Source organism: Rhodnius prolixus, unplaced genomic scaffold (genome assembly GCF_049639745.1).
Source record: "Rhodnius prolixus isolate KJV_2025 unplaced genomic scaffold, Rpr scaffold_14, whole genome shotgun sequence".
NCBI lineage: Eukaryota > Metazoa > Arthropoda > Insecta > Hemiptera > Reduviidae > Rhodnius > Rhodnius prolixus.
The window spans coordinates 5,989,761-6,010,223 of NW_027411594.1; the positions used below are offsets into that span (position 1 = coordinate 5,989,761).

A 20,463-nucleotide genomic window follows, 5' to 3' on the forward strand; every position below is an offset into this window, starting at 1 on the left:
ACTCAGAAACGCATCTCGACACAGTCAGCTGTACCGATACACTCGTTTTTTTTCAGCAATTTAATTAGATTTTTTAACATTCATCCTTTGATGATGCACTTAACTGGCATGAACAAACGTTTTTTTAATTATTATTACTTTCTCTCAATAGAAAAGGAAAGTATTGCGATTTTTCGGTTCGGGTTTTCATCAGAAATATCCACATTAAAGAGGGTTAAATCTGTAACTAACAATCCATCCAACTAAAAATTTTGAAGAAAATATCTCAACCAAAGAGATTTCTCAACCATTATACATACTTATTTTTCTGAAATAGTTTTTACAATTATCTTTAAACATGTAACTTGACCAAGGGTATATCTATAACTTCTGTTTAAAATATATTTATAGAAATATACTTTTTATGACTTTATTCGGAGAGGAGAATACGGACGTACTTTCTTAAATGTCTTTTCAGATTATGTGTGCGTTCTTGACTCATATTCTTCAAAGAGAGTTAAGTGGGAAACTTTAATTCTGAGTTAAAATAAAATTCAAGAGGAAATAGCACTTCACCGATGGGATTTTTCATTTTTTTCGCAACTGGCCTTGACGATTTTATCTAAACGTACTATAACATAGTCTTAGATCTCAAACTTTAATTTATACTCTTTTTCTCGAAAAATTTGTTTTAAAGCAGTTCTCGGGGAAAAGTTGAGGTATAACATTGTCAGTGTTTACTAACAAGAGTTCAAAAATTTTTTGCATTGGGATCAACCCACAACTAATAGTACATACACACTTTTCCCAAGGAATTACTGCTATCTTTCGGAGCGGTAACGAACTAAAGATTTTTCTTAAAGATTTACAATTAAAAAATTAATAAAAAATTCTTAAAGCAACAAATTGCTCTAATTTTTCCTTCTAAAAAAAAGAAGGAAAACTCACTATTTCCAGCCTTTTTCCTTCCTTTTTTTTAACTGTGGTCATCACAGGACGCAAGAAATAGTCTTTAAACTGGGTTCATAGTTCGGAATATCTGTTACCAAAGTATAGGCGTGATCTGAGCAGTCCCTATTGCTACCAAGAGATGAAAAGCAGCCGATCTAGAGGATACCTTTGCTGTGTAAGCCCTTAGAACTTTTAAGACTAGAGAGAGACAGTAACTTAAGGCGACATAAGAACTTGTAAGCCTATTAACTTTACAAAACAAATGACCCAACCTCCTTGAGGCCATGTCGGTGACTGGCTGCGTGTCGCGCCTGAACCAGACTAAATCTCCCACTTCAATTCAACCTGCTCAATTGTTCTACTTACAAGGTATTATAGACTCAGTAAACACCAACTCTGGAGTGGACTTACCAAATCCTTAAAAAGAAAATATGTAGAGGAAATAGTCTCTTAAATCCTACTTATCTCTAAGAGAACAGAGGAGTTGATTGCGCAAGAAAACGTGTTGGAAAATCCTGGACTGGACCATTTGAAAAAAAGAGGTTCTCGTACTGGTCTCTACAAGGAGTTTGCAAATAAGCCTCTTTTTATCTTGGTGCAAAGGAATCTGACTGCCTTTGCATTTAGCATATTAGTACAAGCCGCAATTTGCATTAAAGTTTATATTTATATAAACACTATTTTCAAAATAATAAGCAGGAATTTGAGAGAGAGAGAGAGAGAGATTTTTTTTCAACAATTTTTCATTACTCTTGAGGAACAGTCTGGAATGACTGGTTTTTAACAAGGTGATACCTTAATTTAATAAGGAATTATTAAGACGGCTTAAATATTAATATAGAAAAACAAAAAATTAATACATAAATAAACAAGATCACTTTTTATTTATACATAAAAATAAATTATCACAAATACAAAAAGTAAACACACCAGTTTTAAATTGAAATAGTAATTACAGTTTTAACTGTTTTAATTTAAAACAATGTATTGAACCGAACAATCTTTATTATTTATTTTTAATAAATATTTAATATTGAACCTGATTGCCTATATCATGCGGTAACTTTTTTTTTGTACAGAATTCAAACAAAACATTTTTATGCAATGTATGTTGTATAAAAAATAAAGCTTTCTCAAGTTGCTTATCTTAATTATGCTAATCAGCAATGATAATTGAAGAGTTATGTGTAAAGGGGATTTACAAATGCAAAAGATTTTTTTTTTTAGCGATCATGCATGTTCCAGATCCTCATAACGTTATGCAGGTCAGACCTGCAGTTTTTTTTTTTTAATATCGCTTGAACCTTAAGTAATGATGGTAGATTTTTTTAAGTTTGTGACATACAACAAAAAACAAAAATTAATAACATTTAAAATTTACAATATTTACAAATTACAAAGAAAACAATTTCTTCAGCATTCTAACTGAAGATGCAGCAATTTATTTCAAGAAAATCTGCACCAGAAACAACAGGTACCGTGATGATATTAGTTCGGAAGGCGAAGATTGTTAATTATTTGAAGATCTGCAGAGCTCACTCTTACTAAAAGGAAACCTAAAGGCAAGACATTTCTTCAGCTATTTCAAACGGTTTCTTGAAATGACAGAAAAATATTTTTGCATTTTCGCCTTGTGGCTAAATTTTTGTTGTCTCTGCATTGTTACTTCCTGATTTAGAAACCTATAATAGATTGCTATTTGTCTATATATTCTATCAGTGAAAGAAGTTCTGACTTTTTTTTTTCTGCAATTCCCACTACAAAAAAACAAAGTTCTTTTTATCAATTTATCTGCGATTCTTCATTTACTACGACGAGGAAATTAATGGTAAATGATCTCTATTTGGTTTTCTCTTGTGTGATAAAGTGGAACGAAAAAAAATAAGCTTGAGCGACACAGGTTCATTATCAGTGAAATGATACCGCAATCGTACAAACCCTTTCTCTTAAATATAAACACGAAATTAATCACCACAAAATAAATAAATAAATATTCCAATTACTCTCCAAACCTGAAAACCCCATTACAAAAATAATAATAAAAAAAAATGTAATTCTTCTCAGTACGGTTAAAAACAAATTGAGGGAAAAATACTTTTTTTAGATGCGTTTTTCGGACGGTTGACAGGATCTCAAATACTGAACTTTTTTTTTGAAATACGGGTGGTTTTTGTCAAAAGAAAAAAGACAATGGTTAAGCTGATGTATCGACAGAAAGTACAGTTACTGTAAACTCCAATACTAACAATCTCAATGAAATACTACAGTTGCATCGAGAATAGTATTGTTTGCAAGACTTCCTTCATTTTAGATATCTGGACCATTCCTTCATGCCTAAACATTTCTGGTAAATCTATATAAACTATGGCAAGATCTAAATCAGATAGAACAATGTATATTTACAATTTACTTAATATCACTGTTTTCTCAGATACGCCCCTCAGTTAACACATAACTCATCAGTTATAAAATTGCAATAAATAGAAAAATATCAATTTCCAAGAAAATTTGCAAAAATATATTTTTATTTGCAAACATTTGCATGAAAAAGCAAAAAAAAAAAATTCATTTTTAAGGCACGCTTTATATTTTTATTTGAAATATTTACTTTTCTTGCATTAACATAAATATTTTTGGTTTCATAAAATTAAGTCATTAGGGACTGTTGGCAAACCAACCTCGTATATTCTCTATATTTTCATGAGCATGGCGAAGCAGGTGTGAGAAAGATAAAAATAAGTAGATGGTTAGGATCGTGGATGTTATGAATAAAAATGTTTTGAACAGTTAGCTTGGAGGTCTCCAATAAAATAAATGTCTACTTAAAAGCTATTGTTACAAAAAAAATTGTTCTAATATTAGTGAAACATCTTGCTTTGTGCTTCTAATACACTAAGTACTTTGCTCGTACAAAAATTACTTAATAATTACTAGATAATGACCTACTTATGAGAATTCATTTATTTCAATTTAAAGTGAAGATTTGTGAAGAAAAGTACAGTGCGAAACGAAAGGGGTAGGTGTTCAACCAAAAAGGAATAATGAAACAGTTCTACCTAGTGTTGGAAGCAGTGAAGAGGTGAAAAGTAAAAAAAAAAGCCTCATACCTAATTGTAGGAGAATTGGAACCAGTCACTTCTTCCGAGTATTTAGGTGCCTCTGCTGGAAAACCGATTCTTAACAACTTAAAACTAATATTACCAAAAAATAATTTACTATAATTCGCCCAGCAGAATTCAAAGCATATGAACTTTAGGCAACCTTTAATTCCTCAACTGTAACACTCGATTCTGTCTCTATAGTTTTCAAAGTCACATTCAGTTCTAAACTTCTAAAAATCAGTATACTGCAAGCGCTCTTCGCTATTTTTTTTTTTTACTTCAAGGCGCATCAACATTTAAGTCATTGGCGCCCCAAGTCTTTTCCAGTACACTGACGTCCTGCACATAAGGTTCTCACGTTAAGAGATTAACACTGTCCAACAACGGACCGTGAGCTGTAAGAGGCGATTAGGAAGAATGATTTAACAGTTAGCAGCTGGATTCGAACCTCGGATTTTCGCATGAGAATCCATTGCTACACCACTCAGCTAAATCCTTTCCTCTGACTGTGTATTAAAATTATCTTTGAAACTTTTTACAAATGGATTTTTTTTTAAAAAACTCTTTTAAGGCAAAACACGAAAGGGCTTGGTCCATTAAGTTTCCGGAATAACTTCAAATTAAAAGAATAAATTAAGATACACCGGGTACCTTTTCTTTCATTTAACCTTACAATTTCTCGAATTTATATAGACGTTTCATTTTTCACTCAAAGCTCTAGAATTGTTTGCTTCAAATAAAAATTGAAGACAATATTATTCTAAGAAGCGTGAAAAACCATGACTAAGACGGACTAATACATACTTAATTTATTTTAGTAATGGAAGAAAATAAGGTATATTTTGCACTTTGTGCATAAAAATCGTCAATATTCCGATTTAACCAATTTTTTTAAAAGTTTTTGGCTCAAAAGGAAGAGGAAACAACAGATAAACTCTCCGGTAAATTCTTAGGGAGAGAAAAATCTAACTAGCAATCTTAAGTAAAAATGCCTAATTTACGCACCATAAGCTCTGGTGATACCATGTTCTTTACAAGAAAGATAGTTTTTATTTAAAGCATCCATACCCGATTGGGTTGCAGAAAGACATCAAGAATGAGATAGCTAATAATAACTTTAATTTAGCAAGCACTTGTTTCCGTTTTTCCTGCTTTATTCTGGACTACCTCGTTTATATGTTGATTAACTTGCGACAGGGTTTTCCCGGCCGATTCAGTCATGTAAATTATTATAAGTACATAGGAAATGAAAGAAATTATACTGTATACAGCAAAATTCATATAAACACCGAACATTTCTATTAGTGGTTGGTAAGTTTTAACACTAATAAAAATCGCTACAGAAGCTACAGCACTGGTTACACCACCAGCTAAGCTACGTGTATGCGAGGGAAAGAATTCGCCCTGCATGGTATGGACCAGCTCTCCTACACCTATGTTTGTCAATACACACAGACCGAATACACCAATAAACAGAATCCAGGATTCCTGGCCGATATTTACATCAGTCTTTTCCGCTAAGAAATAGTAGATTGTGATTATCAAATTGGAAATAGTTATCCCTGCTGAAGAGATAATCAACAATTTCCTCCTGCCAACAGTATCAGCGACAAAGGATGCTAAGAACGCGCTAACACAAAGCACCACCCCCATTGCAATGGTCAACTGGCCAGCATTAAGCCATAACAATGGAGTAGTCAAGAAAGTTTGTCCAGCATACATGGCCACAGATTGCACACCGGTCATATATGTAGCAATGTTCACTATCTGCACAATAAGCATAGCTCTACGATCACTTTTCGTGGCAATCAAATCCTTCCAACTGCCTTTTCGTTTCATATCCTCTTTCACAGATTCGCTTATCTCTGTAGCTTCTTCAGTCACATCGTTACCACCTCTTAACCAGGTAAGCGCTTTAGACGCCTTCTCTTCTTTACTCTTCATATATAAATAATACGGTGATTCAGGTACAAATATATAAGTTAAAAAAAATAAAATAGGTAATACAGTCTGCGCATAAATATAATGTTCAAATTTAAGATAATATCCTGCACAATAGGAATATAAGAATCCTAAATATATAAATACCACTGTATGACCACCAAAAGCACCTCGAATATTTGCGCTGGATATTTCTGCAATATATGTAGGTGTTACGGTCATACTAATGCCTAATATAATACCTTGTAATACCCGGATTACATACATCACAGGTAGATTTCTAGTAAATATCGCCAACAACCAACAGATCAATCCAATTGGTCCAATAGATAAGATGACTGGTTTTCTTCCCCATCTGAAAGAAAATTTTGTCATTTGTTAAAAAACAAAACGTTTATGGATTAAAAATACCTAATCAGAAAAAGTAAACATCAAATTTCTTAACTAAACTAAATCGTTTTTGGACGTTACACATAAGTAATGAATTCCTAAAGGAGGCAAGGGGCAAAAACAAATTACTACTAAATATGAAACAATTGATTCGACGTTTCGTATACCTTGTTTTGTTCCATCTTTGTTCAGTACATAGATCGAAAACAAAACTTTTTTTTTGCAAATACTTAACATAAGCTAGAAATAAAAAACGTAATAGATATATATCTGAGATAGAATACTAGTTTTACAACTCTAAAATGCAAACTATTTTGTCCGCACTGAAGTGTAAATTACGGCGCTTACCATCGACCGAAACTCGCCGAAGTGTCATATCTTACTAGAACCTTGTTTATATCTAGTTGTTTTATGGAACAAGGCGGCTATAAGGTGAGAAGTCAAGAAAGTAGCATTAAGATGATATTAATTTAGAATATATTTCCATTAAAGAGGAGAAGTATTTGATACTGAATTCAACTATCTTTTTAGAAAAATTAAGTTGCAATTAAATTTAATATGTAAACACAAGTGTGACAAGGGAAAGTCGTAAAGTGTTCACACTAGATTTTGCTTCCTTACGTTAAGTTTCTGATAAAGAACAACCAAGATGTTCGAAACGTCGAATCCAAATTTCACAATTTAAACATAGGTAAACCCTTTTTTATTTGCCCTTACTGCCATTAAAAAAATATGAAAAAAAATGTATTATTTTTCACAACGTAGAGGCGAAAAGGATTAGCTTCGCACAATACTTTCAGAAATAGTTATTATTGGTAGTGATAGTTGACGGGTACAACTACTTTCAACTAACTAAGAAATAACAAGTTAGTGAGAAATGAAAAATAATTTATAAAGGAGGTCCCGCATTTTAGTTTTGCCCCGGACCCTGCGAATGCTTGAACGGCACTGCTCAGGTCTGTCTTTACTTTTGGTTCTGACTCGTGGATCTACTCTACTGCGTTGGAAAGTCATAAAGATAAAAGAAGCTTGAAAAAAGGGATTCAAGTCAAGACATACTTAAGGTCTTGCATGAAAAAGATGGGCACCATTGCTCAAGAAAAGTTTTAAGAGTATCCTGGAGAGAGAACTGGTTGATTGAACGATGTTAATGAAGACCTACCGAAAGTGGATGGCCCAAAAAGATGTGTAAAATCGAGAATATTTCAGTTTTTTTACCGAGGGCATATGTCCCTTAGGAGCATAGTCATTTTTTAATAAAAGCATTCCCTAAAAATCAGATGAGCTTTCGTCCAACTACTGATTAGAAAGATGGTTGGTATCGGAAACTGCACTATAAATTTACTCTCCAACCAATATCATATGGATTTATGACATGGCATATCTTAGCTTTGCTGTTCGTCCACTTATTGATGACAACAGAATTACTAACATTAATACAATAAGAAATAAATCCAAAGTTAATGTTTTTTTTTTGTTGTTTTTTTTAAACTAATCCATGCATATTTGAAACCGATCAAAAATCTTCTTACTTATTTCGAGAAAACTTTATAATTTCGGAGTTCTTAATGTTTAAATAAATAGTGCATGAATTAACTGTAATAAAGATATTACTTATCAGCGAGATATCCAGAAGGTATGCCGGCCACGAATTCTCCAAGTTCAATTGAGGCGGATAACCATGAAATATCCGCTGGGGTCATCTTAATTTCACTCTCATCTGATGTTAACCAAATTGTCAATGGTTCTAACCAGGTAAAACAAGAACATGCCACCAACACATTTAAATTACCTTTAAAAAAAAGGAAAGACAAATTAATTTCTAATTAAAAAAAATATATAGAGAAACCATAAAAAGTGTTAATCCAGCTCTACAAGGTCGGAAAAATGTACGGAATGAGTATTTCCATCTCAATTGTAATAATTTTTTGTTTGAATCTTCAAGGCTATGCGTGACTGGGCTTTATCGTCAAAATAAAGTTTTATCAGTTACAAAAATTGCAATTTTTTTTTCCTGTGAGGTCTGCCAATCAACTAATCTAAAATTGTTTTTCATTACCTTTCAGCGAATATTCTTGTTCGTTATTTCACATACATTATTATTTTCCGAAAACTGTAGGTCTGCAATAGAGGGTTCGAATTAATTAATCTATTTCTCATATCAGGCCAAAAATAAAGAATATGATTTTTGTAGGGAAGGGGTCAGATGAATAAGATTAATACCCAATTAGGCAGTTTTCTACTGAACAGTTTGTTTAACTGCTGAGCTAAGCAGACGACCGTGACCTTATAGCGCGTTCTTTCTCCTCATTAGAAAGTGCATTCTAAGATTTTTAAAAGGCTGCTTAACGAGTAGACCTTAAAGTTAATCAGACGAGGACGAATTATTTTTTTACTGGAGGTCAGTAACATTTCGTAAGGTCTTTGCAAAAGTGGATGAATTTTTTGCATCGCAGAATACAGGTTAACTCATCTAACGACACACCTGAGGAAATTAATAAAGCAACAGCTATAGGCGACAAACGCTATTTCGGATTAAAAAAAAAATAAATGAGAAGCAGACTGTATGAGAAACTGCGGCCAGACTTTACAATTCGCTAAACCGCCCAGTGCTTACGAATGGCGTCTAGGATCCTGAGAAAACCTGATGAAAAGTATTTCTCATTTATCCTTTGAAGATGTACGGCCTGAAGATAAAAGAAGACGGGCGAATTATGAAAAATAAAGAGTCCTCCCTCTAGTTAAAGAAGGCTGTTTGGAGAGTATGAAAAATGTGAGAATAGTTAAAAAAACTGTTTCAGGGGAGGTAGAATTCAGGAAGTCCTCGATAGAAAATGAGACTGATTTGAAGATATTTAATATGAAAAGATGCAAAAGAGACACAGGGCCGAGAGAACTGGAGAGTTATTGAGTAGGCTAAAGTGCTTCATGAACTGTGGAATCAAAAAAGATGATATTGTTGTGCACACCACTTAGGATAGAGGAACCTGAGATCCCTTGAAAAATGTGAGAAGAGAAGATATACAGAATAAGAAGGACCGGCAGACCAAAACTAAGGTAGGTAGATGGGGTAGTTGCCGATGACAGGAATTGTCCTAATTGAACATCATCAATGAAAGAGTTCATAAAAAAGGCCAGGATTATCGCGCCAAACAATAGATTAAAATTACGCGTACTTCAAGAGAAAATCAAGTTGATGGGACTATTATGGTACTACTATGATCTGTAGTAAGTTCACGCGAAGATGTGATCAAAGTTGGGTACCTGAATTCAGGGTACGTAGTTCATCAGTCAATAGTACGTCGGTCCCTTGTTTTGTTTACTAATTTGAAGCAATTCGAGAAATTATCTCGAACCATCTTTTAATGTACAAATGTACGTATCGAAATTGTTAAAAATTTGCACTGAATATTATTTTTAAAAATCAAACGGAAGACTTAATTTTCATTCACATAGAACGTCAAACTGATTTTTCTCTTCGCATTTAAAATCAAGAAAAACTCTCCGTTTAATCTGACGAATCACGATGACAAAAGAAAGCTGATATTACAAAAGTAAGATTTACAAGAAATACCATGCTTTTCGTAAACAAATGACTAACTTATGGTTAACGGTTTAAATGACGGTTAAGGTTGAAACTTATAACAATCTTACTAGGTTATAAATAATAAGAAAGATTAGTATCAAATTAAAAATGTATTATACTCTCTAAACACCCCCTGCATCTCAATTTTATGTAAGATAATTGCAATGAATCAAACCATTAGATCAATTGAGAAAATAATATTGCTGTACAACACAATCAAATCTCGTTAACCCTTAAACTGTTACGTCATGAAATGTTAAAACAATTAAGATAACGTTAGAAAAAACACGAAAAACGGACCGAATACAGTTTGAATAATTTCAAAATTCTAATATATTTTTTTGAAAATATATTAGTTATTAATTATGTATCGTCGTAAAATTAGAAAATATGTAGTACTGTCAATTTTCTTTAATTATACTACTCAATAAATAAACACCGCCTTTAACAGCTAGAGATTTAAAATGTAATGATTGTTTAAAACAAATGAATAAGAAAAAATCGAAAATACTTTACTGACACAATTTAATTTCTAGATACATAGATAAGTAGTGTTTAGTTTTACAAAATACTAACGAAAATTCAAATACACTATAGACAATGGACATTTGTCTGTCTGCCGAATAGGTAAGTGTTTTTATTTGCAAAATTACATAACACAAACAAAATTTCAAATACCCATATTCACTATAGACACCATTTAATATCTATTAAAAGTTAAAATACAAGCTGAACAACTTTAACAAATAGGTAACTGAATACTTACATAAAAATGATGCTAAAAATTGATTTAAAAATTTCTTGTTGCACTTTTCCACTATACTGAACTGAAAGACTGGCATTGTTTACTACCGTGTAAAACTGATACTGATCTCCAGGACGAGATCTGGTTATAACCTTATCGTTGGCCAGACTAAAAGAATCCTTCCTACACTATTCTTCAGTGCACTTGTTTTCTTGGAAGACGAATTAATAAAACTGGTTTTGAGTAATACACTCTAACTCCCAGATAACATGGCTAGTTAAAGAAGCTATTATTTCAAGGACTGGGTTTTGATGACGCAAGTTAATATAATATTTAAATTAAATTAAGATAAACCTTTATTACTTAAAAAAAATAGACGTGAATGTACAGCCGATTAATACAAAAATTAATCTCAATTAACTGACCGGTTGAATAAAATTGCTACATACTTTTTATTATAATTCCCTCTGGAAACGAATAATGCTACGCTAGCAAACTAACTGTTGTAATCGACCCGCCGCCAAGAGGGAGGTTCTTTAAAACAGGGTAGTAACTCCCACCATATCCCTACCATTGCAGATGTAGCTCCTCTCCTCCGTCCAAGCCACTTAAAGTCAATCTCAAATTCATTCGAGATTCGAATCGTAGTACTTTTAAGTACTCACAAACGTATTTCCTTTTTCTTTCTCTTTTGCCATTTAGAGGAAGTACGATGACGGGGGAAAAATGTTCGAGTAAATTCGAAAAATATTCTGTTATGTGGTTCCCCGAGTTCGAAATTATGGTTTTTAGAGAAAAATCGCAAGTCCAAACTTTATATTCTTCGGGTAGACTTATCAAAAATTACTAACTACTTAATTGTACAGTTGAACTTTCTCTTACTAGTACTTGTAGAGGAACTAGGCGAAATTACGATTTGCCAAATTTTCGAAATTGAGTTTTCACAGCAAATATCCGTTTTGAGGATCGCTGCTTCTGAAAAAGTGGGTCTTAGAAAATGGTCTGTGAAAAAAATATCTCAAAAAAAAATAGGCTATACAGGAATCTATACAAAAACCAAAAAATGCAACAAGCATACACCCGACTGAGGTTATGAATAATTATGAAACACTCAAGCATTGTACTTCTCTTGAAGACACGCCTCAGACTTACAGTTATGCCTGCCTAGTTTAGATAAAAGCTAATAACACACTGACGAAGCGATTATAGACACTTCAAAACCAAGTATTTCATATAGCACTAACCGTTCCTTGTTCATCAGAAACACAAATTCACTGAGTATTCGATATTCAAGATTCCATTTTCTTCTGCACACTTTCCTATTATATTATCACATATTTTATATCAGTATTAGTACGTGTAAAGCCTTAAGTGAGATTACTAGAACGTGATGGCACGAGAGATTTTGTTGGGAGATTGGAAGAATTTCAAATAAATCTACAAACTGACCGCGATGCTTATCCACGCAAGATTCAGACAACAGAGAAATTACAAAGTACCGGAAGAAATTCTTTCTCTGGAACCATCTCAGAACCAGGGATCTCCCCCGATTACAGGCTTATCTGATACTTGGTTAACTAACAATCATCATCAGTAAATTTTAGTGTTGGTGGAAAATTGTAAGTAAAATTAGTATTGTAATAATGGTCATAAGTGAAAATCACGAGTGTTATCCACAGAATTCCTCATTATGCTGAAATTTATACAAAAACTGCAATTTCGACAAATTTGAATCAAACAAATAAATCCTATAGTTAAATTGCAGCCTTTTGATACAGCTGTAGAAGTAGGTATACAGGTGGACTGAATACTTGGATCAGAACCAAACCGGAGATTGCAACATACTCTTGAAGAGAAATTTAAAATAAATTTAGCAAAATAAATCAAGGTCAACAGCCTTCTTTTTCCATTAATCTTTCACTTCAGTCATAAAATTGTTTCAATTAATATTGGCCCCAATAATTCTGTTGAATGTTCACTTGATATCTGCCATTTAACATAATTGTTTTGATTTGTAATTGGTTTTTTTTTTTTTTTTTTTTCCCTAAAAAAAGATCACAGCAAGAACAATTGAACCATGATACGAAAAACTTATTAAGACGTTTATATGGATTGAAATGTCTCCATTAACCTTGGGTAACAAATGATCCTGAACGTTTAGAATATTAAATAATATTTAAAAAGCAAAATCGCAGTAAAATAAATAAAATAAGATGAACCTTTCGAGTTTGATTTTATTATATTGCGGTCATAAACTACATTACGTTGTTTTGTATTTTGTAAAAGAAATATACAACAGAAAGGGAAAAGTAAAGTAAAAAGCCACTATAATTTGGATGAGTTTTAAAATTCCTGTAATTTTTTCAAATTCACATTAAAAACTCCGCGCGGCAACACTTCGTGGGAGGGAAAACTTATTTTAGAATAGGTCTTTCCAAAAAGATGTCGGTGGAGAGGAGGGACTCTGCTATCGTAAGCACTCCAAGCAGTAAGCATGGATGAATAGGTGTTCTCTCGAGGTACCCCAACGGAGGAATAAGTTGGTCACCATCAGATCCATTTTATAAACCTTTAACCTGGAGTCACCCTTGTTTGACTAAGGCTTTATCCGTTTATTCTCCAGTCTTTAACCTTCCTGGTACAATAGAACAGTGTCGACAATCCAACCTAATCTTCTCGTTCATTTTCTTACTGCCTTCTACCCCAGCATGTCTCTTCACATTTCTTCTCTAGCAATACGATCAAGACTATTGAATATCCTTCAACCCCCCCCCCCCCCCCCCCACTAAGATGAAGCTCAAAACATAGCTCGCACAAAGCCTTGAGCCAACTAGGAACCAGCTCAAAAAGAACAACGTTCTCACACCCTAAGTCTATCTCTTTGAGAAAATAGGTTGACCTGTAATAATAATCCAATGTTTTTGGTTGTTCGGATTGTCAAAAATAAATCCACTTTTTACGTCTTAACATGAGAACATGAAAATCACTCGGACTTTTAAGATTAGTTTTACAGACTTCTAATCGGCGTTTGGCTAGTAAGTTAGTGACAATGATACGGAATTGTCTCGCATTACCCTCTATACAGTCCTGGTTCAAACCTTTTGGACCAAATCTGATCAAACATTTATTTAAAAAACGATACTTCTCCTCTACTATGCCATTAACTTCGGAAGTGACATATTTCTATTTCCTACAGATCAGAGTTATATCATCTTTACGCCAGAAATATTTTGTTTTTCGAAAAACTCAAAAAGGAAACGATTTAAGGGTAAATGTTTCTTTATCTACCTATTAGCATTTAACCATATTTCCGAGACATGCGCTGGTGCCTTACATGTAATTATAATCTTCTTAAAGCGGAGAATCAATAACCTTGAAGAAACTTTTTGCAGAATTTCCCCAATCAATGTTTTCCTTCTTTTCAAAAGACGTTTATTTCCTAATAGATTTATTAAAATTGATTTTCTTGAAAAAAACTAGCTTTTCCTTATTTCTCGAAAACATGGAAGGTAAATCTATAAAACGTTAGCGCAGATATAAGCATTAATTAGTAGGTTTTCTGTTTAAGTCTTTTTCTCTTGTACCTATCAAAATTTAGCACATATTTAGATGTGCATGACCCTTGCTTATTCCATTTTTGCCAGCCCGGTTAGAACTGCGAGTGGTAGGAGCCTAAAAGTGTGGTCTTAAATGAGAGGCGAATGTTTGTGCTTTTTTCATATATTGCTGGTAAAGGATTTTCAAAATAAAATCTATTTTTCGAGTAAATAATGCGCGGCCAAATTCCTAATCCTATTTTGCCCCATTAGTGCTGAATGAGACCAACAAGTACTACAATCTAATGAGACCTAGGGTTTCTATGTAAGTTCTAGAAATAACGGGGGAGCAGGTAGTCAGGAATGACCACTTGCTGGTGCCAGTTACCTCAAAAACTGTTGTCATAAAAAGCAAGCTCAAACTATGAGAACCTAACAGTAACTTGGCGGTTTTAGTTTTTCTCAAAATAGTTCCAACGATTTTCTTGTTCTTGTTCTGAACTTCTTAAAGATTTTCTAAGAAAACAATATTTAAAATATAACGTTTATCGTCAAACAGTTCGGTCAGTTCTACGAGATTTTATTTAAAACTAAATAACAAAGAGATTGATGTCCTTCATAAATCTCGAGTACTAGGAAAATATTGTAATTAAATGCAGCAACACTCACAAAAATACATAATTCAGTCAACATATGTATGTATGTATGTGTGTGTGTGTGTTCTATGCCGAAGTATCCATTGTTCTATAGTATCGTAGTATTATAGAATTACGGCTGGATTTTCCTAGCTTGTAAATAATATTATTAGACTCGTGAGTGTTGATGCTGGACAACGACTGCACATCTCTATAATTTTATAAAGTGTTCAAGCATTAGCTAACCTTGAAATAGCAGAAATGGTTTAACATTCTCTTACTCCTTAAACAAAACGTTTGTATCCTAGATTTGGTTCTAAAATTCTGACGTCCACGGCTTATGGAAAATATGCTTTGAGTACTCCCACGAATACCCTAAAATAATTTCAAGAACAAATTAGTAATAACATTGAGGTTTAGTGAAATACAATAGTTTTGATTGTAAATGTAGATTAGAGAGTTGAATTAGACTTGTGGAAGAAAACGTAAGGGTAAGATTAATGCTAAAGGTAAAATATTGAATCTGTACACTGATTAAATACGACTCCAAAATATAAAGTATAAGTAGCAATCACAGAACTTACTACATTAAGTTTAAATGATACTCTGAATTGGTAACGTAGATGTGAATTATGTTCAAGAATGGGGTCGTGATTGATTTTTTATGTTTAAATTTAAGCATTCCACGGAGAAGCAAAACTGTTTTTACGCTTATTATCCGTTTGGCTGTCGATTGGAATTATAATAATGGTGATCAACAGGAGGAAGTTGATTTGGCTAGCTAGACGATGTATTGGAAGACCATAGAAGCTTGAAAGTGAGCAGATGGACTGGAATGCAAGGAAGCAGTAACTTTTTTGATTTTTGTTTTACTACAAAAAAAAAAAGAGAAAATACTGCGAATGTATTAAACTTTAGAATTAGTTTCCACAAAAACTACGAATATTTGGGAGTCCTGAATAAGAAAATAACTGTTTTTAACAAATGATTTTATGTATATTCAGAGACGAGAAGTTAAATTTTTTCTTTGTTTTTAATTTAAGTTTGTACAGTAATTGTTCATACATACATAATTGTTCATTAAGACTAATAACGTTTAATTGCAGATGTCTTCATTATCCTCGGGACAGAAACTCTTTCACAATTCATAACTAAAACAAAACATACTAATAAATAACTAAACTCTTTTACGAACCTTATTAAATAAAATTTAAGTTTCATAAGAAATAACTCTCACTACTTTTACTTTCATTACTAAATTATACGTGAATAATTAATCACAGTGATTTCATCCGTCATAATAGTCTGTTCCTTGGGTGGTTTTATTTGGAATTAAACGATAAAGTAAAATTAAAAAATTGAATCAAATTAGTTAACAGGAAAAAGCCACATTACTGTATAGATTTTTCAAGTTTTCACCAGATTTACCAAATGATCTGTGTGGGTTTGCATTTGTGCGTTTGTATCCACCCGTAACTCCAATAAGTAAAATCGCAGAAACTTCAAGTTTGATATTTTAGCATAGATGCCAACATAGAAATGCAAGGTTTTACGTTAAAATTAATAAACCGCAATCACGGGATTTACAAATGCCTCCTACAATTTTATCTAAACTTTTTTTACACAATTAAACACAAACAAATCTAAAACTTTGATTTGAATTATTTTACCTGAAAATTTGATTAACGGCACTTCAGAGAGAAGGATGACATGAATACTTGGAGGGTCAAATGTATGGCTAAAAGTCAAAGAAGTCGGAGTAAGAAGAAAATAAGAAGTCTTTATTTAATAGGTTATCCTTTTCTTTTTGAAATACGGATAGGTAAGGTTATATTTTTGGTTAATATATGATTTTATCTGTTTAATTTGAGTAAGCTTAGGGAGTGTTATCGCTGGGTAACTTCTCCCCTCAATTAGTTAGTTCGATGTCAGTTATTGTCATTGTTACTAATAGCGTGTCTAGCGCTGGTGTAACTTTACAAATAAATAAAAAAAAAAAAAAAAAAAAAAAAAAAAAAAAATTTGAGTAAGAATTAAAATATGAAGCAAAAATATTGTAAGTTTGTGGGAAAGCTTGAGAATATTAAAATAAAGTGTTATGAATTTGCACATCAATTTTTTATTTAATGTCAGAATACGAGTATGATATATGTAAGTTTTATTTTACATCCTATGGCAATGAGATTCCTATTTAACCCTCAAACCACATGATGAATTTTCCTGACACGAACACTAAGGTAGGGTCGGATCCGACCCGATACTATATTTTCTTGCTTACAGTGAAAAACTCAAATATAACTCAAAATAACACATTTATTTCTATATAAAATGTATAAATTTTTTAATAAATTGTATAATTTTATGGCACAATTAACTTAGAATAGACTAATACATGAAGAAATGAACTTGAAAAAGGAACCTTGTCTCAATAAAAATAAAACAGTTTACAAAAAGCTTGAATGAAAATTAAAGTAAAATAGTTGTGTGGTAACAAAATTATCGCATCGTTATGGAAAAAAAACCATTTGATTGTTCGCCATTATCAGTGGGAACAAGTAGGACATATTTTCCAATCGTAAGGAAAAATTCCTTTGGAAAACGCTCGTTTTTCAGTCTTTTTCCTACAAGAGGTTGCGTCAAGGAAAATGCAAGGTTCTTGAGAAACGTCGAACGTGCATCTCCAGAGTAACTTTCTTCATTTTTGTTCCACTTGTACAGGACGAAACGTATAACGTTAATACCAAGGTCGGGTCGGATCCGACCTAGAATCTGACTTACTGACAAAAATAAGAACCCAGAGAGCGAAGTGACACTTACCGAATCGGCGGAAACAGTGTGGGCTCTTCCTAAGGACTCACAGAAAGGGTATACCGAGTCTAATCGCTAAGAGTTAATTGTGGGGGGAACAATGGAAATATATTTTCGCCTCGGGTCGGATCCGACCCGCATCTTGTGGTTTGAGGGTTAAAACGAAGTTAATCAAATGTAGAGTATTAAAACGATCCATTTAAAAAAATTGAACTCGATATCTTGATACTTTCCTCCTTAAGCTAGAAGAGAAAGTAAAAATTAATGTCACAATATGGATAAAAAATAAAAAAATAATCACGTGACCAAACCAAATTACAGTTTCCTCATCTAGTGAATTGCTTACCTCGAAGAAGTTTGTAAAATTATTTGAAATTAAATTATTTATGTGTGTGTATCATAAGAACCAGTTTGGTATTTATCCATAGGAATAAGTAGTTTGCATAATTTCCAAGTCTTGACGTACTTTCCTTGTGTGTCTTTTCTGAGAATCTACACACGGACTATTCCGTTTGAGGCTGATGAAATTCTTTTTACAATTACATAACTAGCAAAAAAATAAAAATACATAAATGCTCAGCTTTTTTTTTTTTTATATAACTTATTAATAAAATGTATCAAATGTATTCGAAAAGAAAAATACTGATTTCACCTTGATTTGTTAATGGAATATGGAAAATGCGATAGAAAATGACGAAAAAAAGCAGCTATTTTGGTTAGCCGTAAATACGAGGTGTGTTCAAAAAGTAACGGGAATTTTTAAATTTCGCGGGTTTGGAGAGTCTGATTGTAATTTTTTTTTTTTTATTATGTTGGTACACATGCCCCTGAAGTACGATAAAATTTTCAGTAATATTCATTGTTTACTTCTTAAGTGGCAGCCGTTAAGGTTAGACGTGTTTTTCGAGCTTGGCGATTTTTGTTTGTTAAAAAAAATGGATCAAAGAATTTGTATTAAATTTTGCGTAAAAAATGAAATAAAGTGAAATAAAGTGTGTGAAATGTTAATAAAGGCATATGGTGAGTCTGCTATGAGTAAAACAAGGATTTACGAGTGGTATAAGCGTTTCCAAGATGGCCGCGAAAACGTTGAAGATGACGAACGACCTGGACGTCCAAGCACATCAACAACCGATGAAAACGTGAAAAAAGTGAAAGAAATGGTTATGAACGATCGCCGAATCACTATCAGAGAAGTCGCTGATGATGTTGCCATATCAATTGGCTCATGCCATGAAATTTTTTCGGATGTTTTGGGTATGAAACGTGTGGCAGCAAAATTTGTTCCAAAATTGTTGAATTTCGAACAAAAACAGCGGAGAATGGAAGTTGCTCAAGAGTCACTCAATGAAGTCGACAACGATGCGGGTCTACTGAAACGTGTTATAACAGGTGACGAAACATGGGTTTACGGATGTGATGTCGAAACTAAGGCTCAATCGTCCCAGTGGAGGCATTCTGGATCGCCAAGACCGAAAAAGGCTCGACAAGTGCGGTCGAATGTGAAGGTTATGCTCACTGTGTTCTTCGATTTTAATGGCATAGTGCATCATGAATTCTTGCCACAAGGTCAAACAATCAATAAGGAGTACTACCTACAAGTTCAACGCCGTTTGCGTGAAGCAATCCGAAAAAAACGCCCGGATTTGTGGCAAAACAATTCATGGATTTTGCACCACGATAATGCACCTGCTCACACTTCATTGCTTGTTCGTGAATTTTTGGCCAAAAACAAAACTTTAACGATGCCCCAGCCTCCATATTCGCCAGACATGGCTCCATGTGACTTTTTTCTATTTCCAGACATAAAGAGAACATTAAAAGGCCGTCGTTTTACAAGCATAGATGACATTAAAAGCGAATCGCTGAAAGAGCTGAAAGCTATCACAAAGATCGAGTTTCAGAAGTGTTTCGAGGATTGGAAAAAGCGCTGGCACAAGTGTATTGTATGCGAAGGGGACTACTTTGAAGGCGACAATATTAATGTAGATGAATAAATAAATATTTTTTTCAAAAAACGAAAATTCCCGTTACTTTTTGAACACACCTCGTATATTAGTTTGCTCATATGAAGAGAGGAAGATTGTGATGATTGGGTCATGTGGAAAGGATGCCTCAAAGTAGGTTCCCGAGAAAACTTTTGTGTTGAAAAACAGCAGGAAAAGAGGTTACGAGGGCGCCCTTGGCTTAGGTGGTTGCATCGGACTGGTGTATAAAGATCGCGCATCAAAGCCAAAGACCCTCAAGGATGGTAAAAACTTAGGGAGAAGGTCCAAGAATTACTAAGATTTTATATATTCTGCACCTAATTTATTTATAGTATGTATTTTTGAAACTGAAGTATCCATGGATTTATTTATTTAAAATGAGAAGTATATTCTATTTATTATAGTCAAATAGGCAGTTAATTGAATGAGGGTGAGGGGAACATGAGATTCCCAGGGCGGCCACTTTTGGACAAACAGGAAATCTCCCTACACTTTTTAAGCCACTTTCTTCTGTGTCGGAATCGGCTACCCTAGCACTTCCATGTTAATGAAAATTTGAATTAGTTTATATGAATTTAAAATTTAATTTATTGGTTACGAAGGTGCGAGAAAACTTTAGTACTAATCCACATTATTTAAGCAGGTTATATTGCCTAGGATGTATATAAATTCCACACTGATATGAATGGTTTTATCTTGTTTGATTGTAATTTAGGGTATGAACATTTATTAGTAGCAAAAATGTTCAATTAGATTAACCTTCTGGTTAGTAACTTCAAGCCAAACTGCGATAAATTGAAAGT

General features: G+C 33.2%; 2 protein-coding genes across 3 annotated transcripts in view; one reads left to right on the plus strand and one right to left on the minus strand.

Annotated features, from left to right (window-relative positions):
* LOC141451751 (facilitated trehalose transporter Tret1-like) overlaps positions 1-20,463 on the plus strand; it is a 51,640-nt gene that overhangs the window by 17,064 nt on the left and 14,113 nt on the right. The window lies entirely within an intron of this gene.
* Positions 1,796-16,759, minus strand: LOC141451753 (facilitated trehalose transporter Tret1-like). 2 transcript variants are annotated; one of them, XM_074123400.1, is made up of 5 exons: positions 16,535-16,759; positions 15,934-16,015; positions 15,111-15,239; positions 7,977-8,154; positions 1,796-6,327 (listed from the first exon to the last, which is right to left on the minus strand). In XM_074123400.1, exons 4-5 carry the CDS (start codon positions 8,063-8,065, stop codon positions 5,154-5,156), a joined length of 1,263 nt encoding a protein of 420 aa, XP_073979501.1. In that variant the 5' UTR covers positions 8,066-8,154; positions 15,111-15,239; positions 15,934-16,015; positions 16,535-16,759; the 3' UTR covers positions 1,796-5,153. The 2 variants fall into 2 exon arrangements, with proteins under 2 accessions (XP_073979501.1, XP_073979500.1); XM_074123399.1 differs by lacking the exons at positions 15,111-15,239; positions 15,934-16,015; positions 16,535-16,759 and adding an exon at positions 10,715-11,218.